Source organism: Amblyomma mixtum, chromosome 7 (assembly GCF_055824585.1).
Source record: "Amblyomma mixtum isolate Tamu chromosome 7, ASM5582458v1, whole genome shotgun sequence".
NCBI lineage: Eukaryota > Metazoa > Arthropoda > Arachnida > Ixodida > Ixodidae > Amblyomma > Amblyomma mixtum.
In genome coordinates this window covers 45,357,370-45,373,190 of record NC_143018.1, presented here as the reverse complement: position 1 = coordinate 45,373,190, position 15,821 = coordinate 45,357,370, and the positions used below count along the sequence as shown (strand labels likewise).

At 46.0% G+C, this 15,821-nt stretch overlaps 1 protein-coding gene across 8 annotated transcripts in view; it reads right to left on the bottom strand.

Annotated features, from left to right (window-relative positions):
* axo (axotactin) overlaps window positions 1-15,821 on the bottom strand; it is a 145,772-nt gene that overhangs the window by 30,395 nt on the left and 99,556 nt on the right. For all 8 annotated transcript variants that reach the window (XM_089552424.1, XM_089552420.1, XM_089552425.1 and 5 more), the window contains 10 exons: window positions 15,663-15,775; window positions 13,973-14,203; window positions 11,289-11,464; window positions 10,118-10,260; window positions 8,743-9,029; window positions 6,371-6,547; window positions 5,354-5,576; window positions 4,346-4,450; window positions 1,783-1,925; window positions 330-584 (listed from right to left, as the gene is read on the bottom strand). In XM_089552424.1, the coding sequence (XP_089408550.1) occupies window positions 330-584; window positions 1,783-1,925; window positions 4,346-4,450; window positions 5,354-5,576; window positions 6,371-6,547; window positions 8,743-9,029; window positions 10,118-10,260; window positions 11,289-11,464; window positions 13,973-14,203; window positions 15,663-15,775 (1,853 nt within the window). The remainder of the gene's footprint in view (window positions 1-329; window positions 585-1,782; window positions 1,926-4,345; window positions 4,451-5,353; window positions 5,577-6,370; window positions 6,548-8,742; window positions 9,030-10,117; window positions 10,261-11,288; window positions 11,465-13,972; window positions 14,204-15,662; window positions 15,776-15,821) is intronic.

Genomic DNA, 15,821 nt, shown 5'->3' with positions numbered 1-15,821 from the left:
GAAACTTCGCAGTTAAAGAAAAATTCGTCCTGATCCGGGGTTCGAACCTGGTTACACCGCTCCACCGGAGCAGTCGCTCTGCCAGCTGAGCTAAACGGGGAGGCGAGCTTATGGTAGGGCGAGAGCTAATTGATCAATAACTCGAAGTGTGAACAGGGTTGGTCAGGTGGAGTAGATTCTATACTACCTTGGGGGATTTCCCTAAAAAATTTACGGACACAAGTGTGTGACACGAAGCATGCAACAGTACTAGAGTCGCGCCAAATGACCTATGAACTTTTCAGACAAGCTGTGCTTATAGAGGTCGCTTCGTAGTAGTTTTCACTCACCGGGTGCCTCGACGTACCCCTGTACGATAGAGCGCTGCGAGTTGTAGGTGAAGACGACACGCTTTCGCTTCTCAAAATGCAGCTGGACGAAGTTGTTGAGGTGGTTGAACGAGTAGAGCAGAAGAGCCTCGGACTGGTAGGTGCGGAAGCTGAGCAGGATGTCCTCTTCAAGCACAGGGTCGGACACGTTGCCCAGGGTGGCACGGTGGTAGCACGAGCTGGATGTGATGAACGTCATCGAGTTCTCGTTCAGGTCTGGTTAGGAAGAGAAAGGGGTGTGGGGTAGAGGTGCGAGGAAAATTAGAAACCATGCCATTAACACGCAGATAAGGAGCAATAGTTGCGGGAAGCAATAGCCACTATTACGCGCATGAGCTTATTTTGCCTTTGAACGCAAGAACGCCTGTAGCGTAGGGATGAGCTGATTGAAAATATATTGCTCCACATGATTCACATACATACCACGGTCATAAGGAGCCCTTCATTTCCGTACTCTTTTCCTGCTCAATTATGCTGGTAGTTAAGTGTGATTCTCAAAACCTAGAGGCGAATTTCACATAAGATGCGCATGATTCACAAGATTCACATGACATACTGTTAACTGACGCACATTATTCGAAAAACATCTTTTTTGCTGTATAAGGCTGTAGCGCGGTCATTTACTTCCAAATCAAAATCAAATCAATTTATTTCGCACAAATAGTAAATGAGATACTCGGAAATCATCATAACTAGCCGTCTCGGCTTGAGCTCCTAAGACTTCTGCACCTGCACGCTTTCGAACATATCGGTTTGCCTAATATTTTTTTTTTAACCACACGCTTCAACTACACCTACTTAAGCTGCGTTTTCCGAAGCTACTTGCAAGCTGAATCTTGCCAGCTTGGTTCCAAGATGTAGATATTGTCTATGTCCAAGTTCTCGTGTAATCAGGCGACGGCCAGACGAACGCGTGTGTGGTCTGCCTCCGTAGACCACGCACTTCCGTAAGGTCGTGTTTAGGGGAAACCACCAAGGTGGAGTAGACTGCCGTATCATGTCCAGTATTCTTGGATAAAAGTTTTGAATATGCAATATTTTAAGAAATTATTATGTAAATATTAAAGGTAGTCGTCCATTCTTCCGATGCGCACCAAAATCTTTCTTTTCAAGTGTTTCCATCACTCGCATCAAACATTTAAGACTTCCGTAGAAAACCAATGGGGAAATTTTTGAGGACTGCAAAAGCGTCAGCAGCAAAACAAATGTAAGCCTGCCATCGGGAGGTCAGGGGATATTTTAATTGTTACAGAAAAATCTTACAATACATGAAAAAATTTCGTTCATAAACTCTTTCGTGTTGAAGGAATGCTTTCCTCCAGAATTGTTGGGTATGGCCTAGTCGTCGTTCCCGGAAGTAAGGCCCGAGGTTGGGAAGAGGAATGTGACCAACAATAGCTGCACTGCACTCAACTGTTCTCGCAGTTGAAGCCGCTGTGCGCCAGCGAGTTCTCGCACTCGCAGTTGTACGAGCCCCAGTTCTCGTGGCAGGTTGCTCCGTTCTGGCAAGGGTTGGAGGAACACGACGGCTGGCAGTCCATCACAATGTCGGGAACCCTGCGACCGCCACCACCGTCACCGAGACGACGACGAGCAGCGAAGAAAGGAAAACGGAGAAGGAAAAAAAAAAAAACAGAACCGCTTACACCAAGCACAACTCGATGCGTTCCCCGAAAGAACAAGAACGATGGGAACAGAAAAATCAGTGAGCTTTCAGTGAAGTATTCATAGAGCGAGAAAAAGAGAGTGAGAGAAATGAAAGAGTGAGTCGGTGAGTTGGTGAATGAGAGAGGTAACGAGACGAAGAGACAAATGTAAAGCAATTCCGTGACGAGGGCGCTTTTCACGTTGCGCATAGACGACCGAAAATCACGCTTAACTGGTATGCCCTCAAAAGCAGAGTTATTTCGATGGACGAAGTCCGCGCATTTCACGCTGCATATAACGGGAGTCAGGCTTAACTGATATGCCCTCAAAAGCAGCGTTATGGCCTTCAGTTGTAGCTGCTTCAGAAGGTAGCTCGGGTACGCCGTGGAAACCAGGCCGTGTTTCATCACTACTCTTCGTAATCCATAATTATCAGTAAGGACTGTATGGAAATAGATAGAAACTTAGTGTTTCCAGGAAGTATTACACACCCGGCAATCTGACCACATTCTACGTCTCGTGGCCGAAACAAGGCATTGGTAATGAAGGATTTCCAGAGAGGTATATTACAGTGGGTTGTAGAAATATGCATACTAACAAACCTATACTTCGCTCTAAGGCTGTATTCAAACAAACTTAAACACTGCGTCTTTCGGTTATATAAAAGTGGACTAAATATACCCTCGCTTCTGTTTACTGAAAACATATCAGTGGACAGCACTATACATTGCCAAAAAGAAAGTAGACTAATGTAAACGATGAAGTAACCGATATCACTACTACACAGATGCTGCTGTGCCACCCAAACATTCTAGACGGAGTTTATATACCATAAAAGCGCACGACTATAGCATTCAGAACTTATGTGCTATGGTGTTACGCCCAATTTCGAAATTATTGGCATGAAGGAAGAAAAAGTGTACTTCTGATATGTTATGACTAACGCCCTGCAAATGAAGACGCGCATTTTCTTGTTCATGATCAAAGTTACCAGCAAACAACCACATCTGCTGCAGGTCCTAATACGTAAAGTTGTTCGCACCCTGAGGCTTACAATGCGAAGCACTGGTAATACAAAACATACAAGATGTGCTTGTGCGCAACACTGCATTACATATTTGTATGAAAGACTGGCGTAACGGTACTTTGCGTCACTGCCCGGCGACATTGTGCAGACTAAAGTCACTGATGTTCAATATATATTGAAAGCAGCTAGCCAGTGAAAAATTCTTTCAAAATCGACAGAATTTTTTACAAGAAAAACTCTTCCACAAGCAACAGCGCTTCATCATGCTCTCGGAGAAACGCCGCAATAAAGGGGAATGTGCCACAAATTTGCCGTTAAAGCCAAGCAATAGAGAAGGTGCTGGAGTCCGACGAGCATCAGAGTTTGAGTATTAGTCGAGACCTGAGAGAGCGAGAGAGAGTAACAGCCGATGCATAAGTGCTGTTAGTGACCATGCTAAAATTTGGCAGTCTCGACACTCACCGTTCCCTGGTCCTATAAGGAAAAAAAGCAAGTGAAAGAAATCTTAAACCGCAGCATCGACTAATTACCGCAGCAGTTAAGCGGTTCCCTACTAAAACGTTCCACATGAGCCTCTCGTTTGGAATTATTAGAATATGGAGTCCATAAGATAAGGAAAATTACATGAAAATCCATATCTTGTCTTTACGGTGTCCCTAAGCATTCCATATAATTTATATACGATTTCCATACTGTGAACATGACCTTATATGGTGTCCGTAAGATTCCATGCGCGTTTCTATATAGTCCAACATTATGTACAGCGCGAAAAACTAAGACAGGGGAAGAAACACGCAAACAAACAATATAGTTCATACCAACTCCATATGCAATATATTGACTACATAAAACTTCTTATGGAAACGTATGGAATTGTGGAACTCGTCATATGGGAACTTTCAGTAGGGTTTCTAAATGTACAGCTGCTTAATCTGTGCTAAATCCGCACACCACACAGTGAGGGACCTTTTTTTAGTAAAATATGCAAATAAAATAGTATGTAGTTATGATAAACGTTACGCATGGAGTGTCTTTACGCGTCATTTCACAGCCTCAACAATATCTTTCAATACAAAGGACATATCCAGAATCAAAGTCTCATCTAAGCGCTGATAAAGTAATGCAGCATTATTACTGACACGTGGAAACTTGTTCATAGCAATGAAGAGACTATTCAAACAGACCCCCTTCGCCACCGGAAGAATTCTTTCAACGGCACTACTCCGAAAGTTTAATTGGAACCACCTAAATGAGCATGCCAAATCGTAGTTTAACAGCAAAATAGAGAGCAAGAATCACCTACCTCCTGCTGAGATGGTTGTAAAGGTTCACCACGTGGTTGTTGATTATCAGTCCTCTAAAGCATCCAATGAAGCCCTCGGTAATATCCGGATGGGTGAGCAAATCCCTGAAATATGATAAGCAAGCATTCTGCATGCACCTCGCCTAATACATAGGCACTCGAGGAAACTCGGTACAGCATGTGCACCTCTTTCTCGAAAATTAAACATGCCTCTCAAAGCTTTCGTCACGGGTGGCGTAGAAACATGCGTCTTATTTATTGACCCCAGTGAATCTGGAGAAGGCACTCCCGTGGCATATGAGGAAGAGGCGTGGGTAAGGGGCGAAGTAACAGTGACAGCATTTCGCCATTAATTTAAGACTGCTTACTTTCGCAGCTTGCCTATATTGGCCAACATTGACCGACATTGGCCTGCATTGCATGCATTAACCGCCCGGCTACGTTGGTCAAGATTACATTGGCCACATCGCTTACATCGGTCATGGGTACAAGTTTCACACGGCTACGTGGGAAAATCATCGACACCTCAGAGCACCAGGGTAATATTTTCGGGTGCAAGCATATTAAGAAGGGAGGTAATATCAAAAATAATAAGTAGTTACTAGGAAATTAAGAGTGCATCAACACTCTCGTTTGGGAAGAGCATCCGAACCATGCCTGAGGGAGGCAATGAAGGAGGAGGTTGAAGGAAACAAAAACGAAAGAACAGCCGTAAAGGCAAGGTTTCGGATTAATTTCAACAGGCTGGGCAAGGCGGAAGACCGGGACGACATCGATAGCCGCCATTACTTCCCCCGGGCGAAGGTCGAAGGGCCGAGAGGTCGAACGAAAGCGAATTAGAAGAGCGGTAAGACGGAGCTACGACTTAGCCCCAAGGAAAGGCAAATTAAGGGGCAAAAGTTTTGGCGGTTTTAATCTTTTTCTGCTAAAGGAATGTGAACTAGAAGGTTCATGTTTCTCCACTGCCCCACACAAAAGGGGTTAAGAGGTTGGGGGGTGCCAACTCACTTGGGAGCCCCGCCGATGTAGAGTGGCCCTTCGAAGGGTCCCACGCCTTCGTCCTTGGCCAGGTCCACCATGACCGAGTCCAGGTTGACAGTGAAGCGCATGTGGTGCGTGTCGTGGTCCAGCCACACCTGCTGCCACTCGCCCGTGTTGAGGCGGCTGCGCGACAGCAGCTTCACGATGCGCGGCTCGCCGTTCACCGTGTACTCGAAGGAGAGCTCGTAGTCTGCGACGCAACAGTCGCGTTACTTAAGGGCGAGGACCGCCAAATTCTAGTCCACCTAAGTTACGCTAAAAGATCGTAGATGTAAAACATTACTGGCTGAACTAGGCTTCAGTGAGAGTAGCTACTGTGGCTACAATGGGCTTCAGTAATACGACGGCTGTCGGCGGGTTCCCAATTACAGCTCTCACCGTGAAAGTGGCAGCAAGTTATTGTGGCTTAAACGAAGCGCGGCTGAGATGGTTTCTGTTGAGTTAATCAACTATGATCCCACAATAATTCCGAAGAACAGCAAGAGTAACTGGCAGAGTTTATTCTTGAGCTAATTGCTTGTACATGCATGGACAAAAGTATATGGTATGTGATTTGGCTGAAAAACTAAAGAATTGTTTCTGCCAGGTCACAAAAAGGGGCGTCAATGAAGACCATAGAAGCTTGGGACGCCATGAGTGCGTTGGAACATGCCAACTGACTTGCTGGCGAGGCAACGTTAGAAGAAACTCTTTTCCACGAATTCGTGTCCCGTACACTTTTGTTCATGGCTGTACGTACTGATCAGATGCTGTATGACGAAAAAACAAAAACTTGAGACGGGGACAAACACATCGCGGTGTCACTTTTGGATCCTGTATACCACCGATTTTTAGTGCTCTATTTTTCAACGTAGTGCGACAGGCCCTACCGCTGTGTTCGTATCCTTCCACGTGTTTGTCGCTCTGCGTTAACGCAGCGACAACGACGTGGATCAAAGAATTAAAATGAGGCTGAAAAGATGAAGCTCAATGAGGATCACTCACCGCTGGTGATCATGGCGAGAAGGTATCCGTGTTTTTCATGCAGCGCCGCCTGGTACAACACCACGGCCCGCTTGCTGGACGTACGAAAGCTAAAGGCCAGATCTCCTCGGCGCCAGCCAGTCTGGACTTCAAGATACGACGGCGCCGTCTTGAACGTGATCACGTACTGCTGCGTGTCTGCCAAAGGAAAACACGAGAAAACGACATAGAGCTTTCTGTAAAGAACTCTGAGTGAAGTTAAACCTTAAATTTAATTACAGACTTTACAGACACCCAGAAGCGACATTGCTGCACACTTGCAAATTGGCTTCTATGCTTACTTTTTGGGCGGGTTTGGTTTACTTCAAAAGTGTATTGACAAAACAAGATGAAAACGAACGCCTGTTAATTAAGGGTAAAAGAAAAATAAGGGATTAAAGTAGCTGTGATGTCCTGGCAGCGCTGAGTAAGCTGTGTGAGTCCTACAAGGAATCAGCGGTTATAACCACGCATATCTTCTCGTGGTCGCATGAAATGATATCATTACATGACAAGTCGGATGGCCCATAGACCATGTGAGCCAGTGGACATATGACTAAATTGCCGAACACGATTTCTTGTCACGTTCTTTCTTCCGCCTCCCATTTAAGGCTGAACTCCATGTACGCGAAAACTCATGTGAACGCGACAGCGGCAAGCGACGAGCGATGCCGTCGCGCGAAGCGAAATGCCCATGACGCTTGTCCTGTCGCTCGTATCTGCACTCAGAAAATTTCGATCGTCGCCCGGAAGTTGCTAACGCGATTAGCCAATAGCAGCTAATCCAGCAGCGTACGTCACTACCGGGCCTCTTGCCGGGCGTTGTAGTGTATTATGCCAGCAACACTGATCGTCGTCTCCATTTCGCGTTCGCGTTGTCGCAGCGCATGGAGCTTGGCCGGTGGGCGACGGAGCGACACCCAGCCGTCGTCGCCGCGCCGCCTCGTCGCGTCGCTTACTTTTTCGCGTACATGGAGCTCAGGCTTTACACAGACAGCTAATGCTGAACCTCAGTTTTCATCGTCACATTAGATGGAAGCACCTTCAACATCAACAAACACGGCGTCCAACTCCCCACATTCGAATATGCACACTCCGGCAAACTGTGCATGTGCGAGAAGACGGAAGGTAAACGGCGACAAACGACGCATGTGCGAAAAGACAAAAAAAAAAACGCCTCTTCACGCACGAGGGAACACGTTCGCTTTTTCTTTTGTAGCCGTGGCAGCGTCTACTGTGGCAGTCGGCTGCGAAGCATGAAGACACGTAATAAGATCCCGGCCTTCTCCTCGCCGTCTTGCTACCGCTGTGGGGAGCGTCTTTTAGAGCCAAAAGGCGCCCATCTGCTGTGCGAAGTGAGTGCAAGTTGAAGATCCTCAGGAGGTCGAAATTATTCCATAGTCCTCCATTAGAGTGCCTATTTCTCCCAAACTTTTAAGACCGCAGCGTTAGGTTTTACATAGGCGATTTAGCGTTCTGCGTTAGTCACAAAGTCGCTAATTGATCGACAGGGCGATGACGTCAAGCGTCCCTATAATATTTTCACTCCCACTTTCATCAAGAACTAGACGTTAGGCATAATATACGAATGATAAGACCGCTCTTGTAATCGCTAAATAATACGAAACTATGTGTCAACAATCCCTCAGAAAAGATTTCCTCTCACGGCATCCCTTACAAGCATGTCTCAGTGTCATCTCTCAAAATCTCCAGCTGCAAGCCATCGCTCAAAAGCACATCACAAACGCTTTTTTAAACATCTCTCAACACCATATATCAGCGAACTACTGCCGCTATCATTCGCAGCACCCATAATGTGATCGTCCCCTGCATTTTTCGCTAAGTCGTTTACTTGTTCAGCTTTCTTGGACATTCGTAAACTAGCGCTATCTGTTGGCTTCCAGCAGCGAAGACCGCGTAACTCAGTGAAGATATTTGAGACTTGTAATTCTGGGAAATGTACAGAATCAGGAGATATTCTGCGCCAACATGGTGATTATCATGCTGACTCTTCCTCCTCGCTGCAAAATTTGACCAATGAAATTCTTTCTGCGCTCAAACCAATTATTTCCGACTGCATAATGAAACTAATGGGATATATTGAGCATTCGAAATTCCGTCGGTGATTTTTAGCGTTCAGCGCCACGCGGTGCATTGTGGTAACCGGGCAAACTGGAAGCGTATGTCCACATTTCCTGGGCTCAAGTACACATTTGGCCCCACTTTAAGCACGAAGTCGAATGTTACTCATCAAAGCTTTCCTCTGCGTCTCTCCCTGTCTCCGGTGCTCCCTTGCCGGGACGATGAAAAGGTCGACGGCGACCAAGACGACGAAGCAAAAGCCTTATTCTCACTGGTGTCGGTGCACTCCAGCGGTCCCAGGGTCAGGCGTGCCTCGGCGTCGTGCGCGAGACCCTTGGGCTGCAGCATGTAGACTCGCACGATGCCCAGGTCCTCTGGCCGGTCGTAGATGCCCTCGTCCAGCCGCCACCGGCCGTCGGCCACGTCACAGTTGCAAAGCCGCGACGCGTTCGAACAACTCCTGGTCTCGGCGCACTGGCACCAGGCGGGGCGACCACTGCCGATGCTCGACACGTAGTGGCGGTTCGCCGATGATTCCATCCACGTGTAGCTTTCTAGCCTGGATACGTGGACAGCGGCAATGCGGAGATGATCGGCATAAAAGAATCAACACAGGCATCGTCGATTAATCGTTAAGAGAACGCAAAGAGAGAGAGGACAAGACGGACAGAAAAGTGTAAAGCACTTCCTTTACAGGGGCACAATTAACGTCGAGCATAAATTAACGAATGTCGGGCTTAACTAATTCTGAAGGGACAGAGAAGCATTCATGCGCCAGAACCGAGACCGAAGAAATAAGTTCCTGGCCTCCAGCTCCAAACGTGCGAGGTACGTAGGTTGAAAATTCAAAATGATGACTATGACGAATATGATAAAGCGATGTGGATAAAACCGCATTGAGAGTAATAGATGTCCCACAGCGCGGTAGCGTTAATTGATGTTCATCCAAATGCTTAGGGTACGTGTGTACATTGCAAGGCGAATATTTTAAACTTTTACAACACACATGTAAGGTGTTGGCACTGTCGACACTAAGAAAGTGGAAGAGAGGAGACAGAACTCCCACTAATATTAATCGCGTGGCTCGACGGTAGAGTAGAAGGTACTGAGATATATCCTATAAATGTCTGACAGGCATGCTGGTTAGGCCTTGCGTTACAGCGCTTTTACTGTCATATCCACGCGGCCGAAGTTACTTGTAGCAGACGTTGTGAGTCGTAATACGAACGTTATGTGCCGAAAAAAGAATCTGGCGAGATTATGCAAACACACGCGCGCAGTGTAGGTTGATCCGGGTGGCGCTAATATGCGTTATTTCGAATACGATAATTTCCGTAAATCATTCGTTGCTTTTTCTCTTACAACCTTATTTACTGCATTGCTCGGGTTCCAAAATCGTTGGCGGGTATTGGTAATTGCGAGAAAGCATTAAGGTCAGAGAAATTCTCTCCGATTTCAAATTTTAGATTGTGATATCCACTTTGGGTACTGTACAGTCATTGATTGTTCTGTTCCGGCTGTGCTTTGGGGGGGCTCTAATTTACACATGACCAAATGTAGCGTTGATGTTTCTAGCGGAGACCAACCTGCCTCGTGTATTGTCCCTTTGTTTTGCGCTATTTTAACCAAATGCCTCGTAAAGCTTACCCCAGGGGAGCTTTGAAGCACTCGTAGCTGATATGCTGGTAACATTGCTTCGACGCATGAATCAGCGACTGCAGCATATCGGGCGTAAACTCCCTGTAGGTGACGTCCATATAGAAGCCTTCGAGGCCGTATTTTCTCACCACCTGCGATGAGATCACGCGGTTTAGAAGCCTAAAATTCAATCGCAAAGGAAGGGCGAGCCACAGAGTGATGATGGGAAGGGGTTTAGTAATAACAAGACAGCTCTTCAACCTTTTTCTAATACCAGCAATCAGATCAGTCCAATGTATTGCCACAACTGCAGAAAATGACACAAGAAATGCGAGCGCACAGTCAGCCGCCTTCTCCGTAGACCGACTGTAACCAATTCTGTCTAGCGATGCTTACTTCTGGTGCACGCAAAGTTCTTTGTCCGACGCGGTATCGAGACCGGCGCTTACAAGTCTTCGTTGCAGACTGGAGTCCACTTACAACTTTGTTTCGGCATGATTTGGCTTCTACGGTTCATTATTGTCTCGTGATAGCTCGCTGAAAGCATATCATGCGGATTCAACGCCACTCCCTCACTGGCACCCACCGCCGCTCGAGGTCGTATTAGTGGTCACGTTGCCATGGGTGACAGCACGGACGCGGCGTTGGCAAGCTCCGCATTGCTCCGAAAAGAGAAAGTCGATGAAATGCGGAAAAGAGAGTTTCAGTTGGGAAAGGTGTAAAACATACGGATACTGTACACTTCATTCATTAGAAGCTATCTCGTGTTTGGACAAATTAAGGGCGACATCGCTCATAAGCTTCCCTACAGTCAAGGCGCCTCATAGCTACCAGATGGATTTATGGTCCTTTCAACCTTTTAACCTCCTAATTAATTCTCGAAAACCGTACCGAAATCGCCAAACTTTTTCGACGATTTTTGCCGAAAGTGACTATTGTCAGGCTTTAAACACGGCCTAAATTCGAAAATCGCGTTTCATAGACAACTACCGCCCTCTAGTGTTGAAACTCGTAACCGTCGCAATTGCCGTAGAAGCGACCCAACATCAGGCCGGACGAGTGTGACTCGTCATTGAAGAATTTCGTGCAATCTCTCATGACGAGTGCAGCTCGTTGTTGCTGGTTAAAGGGTTAAGGAGCAAGAATTCCTGACGTTTATGCGGGTAGTACACACGCTCACCATCTCCCGCTGCATGTTGTGGTTGACTTTGGTGGCGATGGATCCGTCGGGGCGCTGCATGTCGCACTCGACGTGCGCCGGCGGCAGAGGGCCGTTGCGGTCGATGTCGATCTTGTACGTTCCGGACTTGCGGTAGCCCACCAGGAAAAGTTCCTGGCAGGTGCGCTTGTATGTTGCTAGATGGGTAGCAAGGATCCACAAAAAGCGAAGAAAAACATGGGAACCGTTAGTTTACAGCGCACATCTTCGTAACCGCAGAAAGCCTAACAAGTAAAGGCATCGGCACCACGTTCTTGTGTGCGCATCTGATGTAATATCTAATTCTTTTTGTGTCTTCGCTTGTGTTTCTCTTTGCGGTTGCTGATCTTTGTGTGTGCCTGACGCCTTGCACAACTGTTTTCTTATTGAAAACGAAAAAAAATGTAGGAAGCTATTATATAAATTGATGAATAATGGTGATTTTTGACAGTTGGTTCATTAGAGATAGGCAAAGCACCACAAAGAACACGAACGTGTCACTGCGTGCATTGTAAGTCTTTTCTCTCGTCCCAGTTTCTTACACTGCTTTGCGTATTGCTGATACATGCTCTGCCTCGACTACAGTGCAGTATGAAATGCAATTATGTACTGCTTTATGCAGCATGTACACCTTTTCGTGGCGCATCTCTGAACAATTACTCCCGTATCAGTACTCCTACGATTCATTATTCCAATCAAAAAACAAAATAAAGCGTTTTTTTTTTACCCAAAAGATTTTCCTGTAGTGTTATAGAACCTCACAACAGACATTCTTGTCGTGACAACAGGATTTTCTGTCGTAACGTGCAGCCACCTGTTCTAACGACAGAACCAGTTCTGTCGCGAGAACAGAAAATTTCGCAATACGACAGAAAAAGCTGTCGTAACGACAGGACGACAAAAAGTTTTGTCTTATTTTGGGACTGACTCTGTCGTATTTTTTCGACTCTTATTATCTCATTACGTAGCTTCCTTTATGAGTACTGTCTTATCAGTACTTTTAACAAGTACCATCTTAATGAAATACCTCAGAGGCCCAAGTATTCTTCGAGGCTTTCAAATAAGCGTGTAAAAACACGGGTGCTTCTGTGGTACTTAGGTGAGCTCAGACCTGTGTTGGTGAAGTCAAATCCCACTGAAGCCCCCGTACTTCAGCGCTAGCTGTACAAGAAATGCTGCCCGGTTTCCGCACAGGTACACAGGTGGATAGAAGCGACAGATTTCTTTCCACAGGTTCGCAGCTGTGAGGACGGGCGGACAGAACAAAGCGGCCATGGGAGATGAAGGACAGAGGAAAGTCAGAACGTAACGTCGTAGTGCCATTTTATGCACTAAACTTGATTTGCAGTTAAATTGGCCACTGCTCATGCTCTTGAGTTTCAATTGTCTTACTTCTGCGCATATATATATGCTCCACGCGCTCGACTGATGATGGTTATTGTTAGATACGTGTTGTGCTCCTGCAGTGTCCTTCGATGTGGCCACGTTTGTCGGTACAGGAGCTAGTTAAGAACATACCCTTATTTTCTCTAAACATGCCCACCAACTTAAGAAAAGGAATGGACGGTGGCAACGCCCTCATTCATAAGTGAACCTTAGCTGATGGCTGAAGACTTTGAAATGCCCACAACTTTTCCATTTTCGTGCACCCTTATCTGTCAAACGGGTCGTAAGGCCTACTTGCCTGAATAAAAGAATGAAAGGGTGCAGCGAAAGAGAAGAAAGAATAGAATGCTTAATACCTGCGACAGTCTAGCAATTAACATAGGTGATTCAGTTCTATCATGCTCGTATAAAACGGTGAGCTCAGCTTTCTAAGTAAGTCACGTTTTAAATCACGCTATGGTCAAGCAGCGGCTGTAACGGACGGATTGTACGCAAGTATCGAAGAGACGCTAATCTGTTTTTTTTTTATTTGTTCAGCACATTGGCTTTTATGATTTTTAGGCAACTTACAGCTTGGTATGAAAATGGCATTAATAGAAATCAAACATACATTTATAAAGACAGTGTAGCAGTCCCTTACACCTTTATGCACCTGGAAACGACTATATTCTGCTAAACTTGAAAACGTCTCGATGTCACAAGCTACTACCTAAACACCTAATGTTAGGTCCTACTGAATCTACTTTGCGGGAAAGGCATAGATTGAATATATTCTCATGCCTGAAGCTTTTTCTAGCTATTTTCTACTGGCCGCAAATACGCAAAACCGAAAGAGTGATGCTTATAATCGTCTCAGTTTACATAAAGTCGAGCTTATGGTTCTATGAAATTAGCCCTACTTATGACGTCATCGTCCCGGAAGCGCCGTAGTATACGCCGTGTGCGAGACTGTCTTACGAGAAACTGGACTCCATGTTGTGATGAAGTAAGTTGGCATTGCATTATTTTTATTTTTATTTATTTGTACTGAAAACTCCCACGGCAACCAAATGTTACTCCGCGTACACTATCGCCACGTGGGCAAGACGAGAGTAGCCCTAGCTTCCGTCTCTTTAAGCCTGCATATGAAATGTAATCTTCAGGCCCAAGGACAAAACGCGTCTGTTTCCTAACTCTACGCCCTCCCATTCTCCTCCTAGCTAAGTATCGTTTCGCTGCTCTACTTGCCGTCGTTCGCAAATGAAAGCCTCCCGAATGTAAACCGGAAGGGAGGCACTCACAGAAGTGGCACGTCTTGCCCGTGTATCCGGTCCCGTTGCAATTACACTTGAAGCGGTTGCCGTCCAGGTAGCACTGTCCGCCGTGCTCGCAGGCGTTGGGGTTGTTGCAGGGGTTGATGAGCTGGCAGTTATCCAGCGAGACCTCGCCATGCGCGTACTCCGTGCCGACCACCTTACGAGGGTCCACCCACTCCTTCTCCACGTAGATGTCCCGGATGCAGCCAACGAAGCCTGCGGAAAATAGTCATCATTCAACGACGTCTTCCATTAGTTGTTCGCTCTGCATTTACAAATACTGAGAATGCTGCATCTTACCGGTATTCACCTATGGGGCAGAAACGTGGAGGCTAACGAAAAGGCTTCAGCTTAAGTTAAGGACAACGCAGCGAGCTATGAAAAGAAAAGCGATAGGTGTGACGTTAAGAGACCGGAAGCGGGCGGAGTGGGTGAGGAAACAAATCCGGGTAAATGATATCCTAGTCGAGATCAAGAGAAAGAAATGAGCTTGAGTATAATGCAAGGGCAGAATAACTGCTGTTCCTTAACGGTAACGGAGTGGATTCCAAGAGAAGGCACGCGTAGCAGGGGGCGGCAGAAAGTAAGGTGGGCGGATGATATTAAGAAGTTTGCGGGGATACGGTGGCAGTACCTGACAAAGAACGTGGTTAATTGGAGAGACATGAAAGGAGCCTTTGCCCTGCAGTGGGTGTAGTCAGGCTGATGATGATGATGATGGGAGCAAACAGTTGAGTTCAGCAGCCTAGCTGGTTTGGCTACCAAAAGTAGCCTGTTTGTTGCCACGGATGAGATTGAAATTTCGTGCGTGGTGCTCGTATACTGAGCCCAAAGAGACACCGGTACAAAAAGGCTGAAATATTTTACGGTGCTGTGTTGTGCATTTCGCGCTGAAGTGAACCGAAAAAGTCGTAAGCCTTCGAAGGAGAGAATTTTTTTATTTGGGACAAAAGCCACACGAGCTACAAGAAATTTGGAAAATTGACGAATGACCGGTACACGCTGAATAAAAACATATTGTAAACAATTACAACTACGGCGAATACCAGTCTACCAAATACATTAATAATAGCGCTGACAGGTGCGAACTACATGAATTGACATAGTACTTCCTGTTCACAATTAAAATGCTGAAGAAGGGTGTTAGTGATAATTGTCACATAGATAACATTGTCTACCCAAATATAAATGTCTTAGTGCGAAAAAATAGACGATTGCCATTTCGAACACAGGGCGATTGGGGACTGATTATGTTCACAATGAGCTACATTAACTTCGAAATAATGAACTTTGGCTCATTCTTCTACTTTGTGCATTTGCTGGACGTAATAATCACACACCGGTCCATGCTCTCAAATTCTTTGAAGAAGCACGTTTTCTTACATATTGTAATAAATTTCATGTCCCGTATTATCTTATTTAAAGTGGCGCTCAGCAGATCAAGAATTGTAGCATACTGGCTGACTCAAGCCAGCAGGTAACGTTAATAGTGCAGACTTCATAAAACAGCATTAGACTCTTTTTTTTTTCTTCAGATAATTTTGACCAATTTGAAATATTGGATGTGACTGCTCATGCGCATGTTCTCGCCAGCTGTGGTTAAAACTTAAGGTTTGCAGAAAGCTCAAGTGAAGACCTTATAGGATAGGAACTAATGGTTACTGGAGTGTCTTACCCATGACGTGCTGCTTGGGAAATCCTCCAATCACAAGCGGACCGACCAGCTCCACACGTCGGGGGTAGTTGTCCTTGAGCTTGCGGCTGAAGTCTATTGTCAGCTCCACAACTCTGCGAGAAATAGAGTGTCGCGAGGTGTGAGCTGCAAACTTTGTTT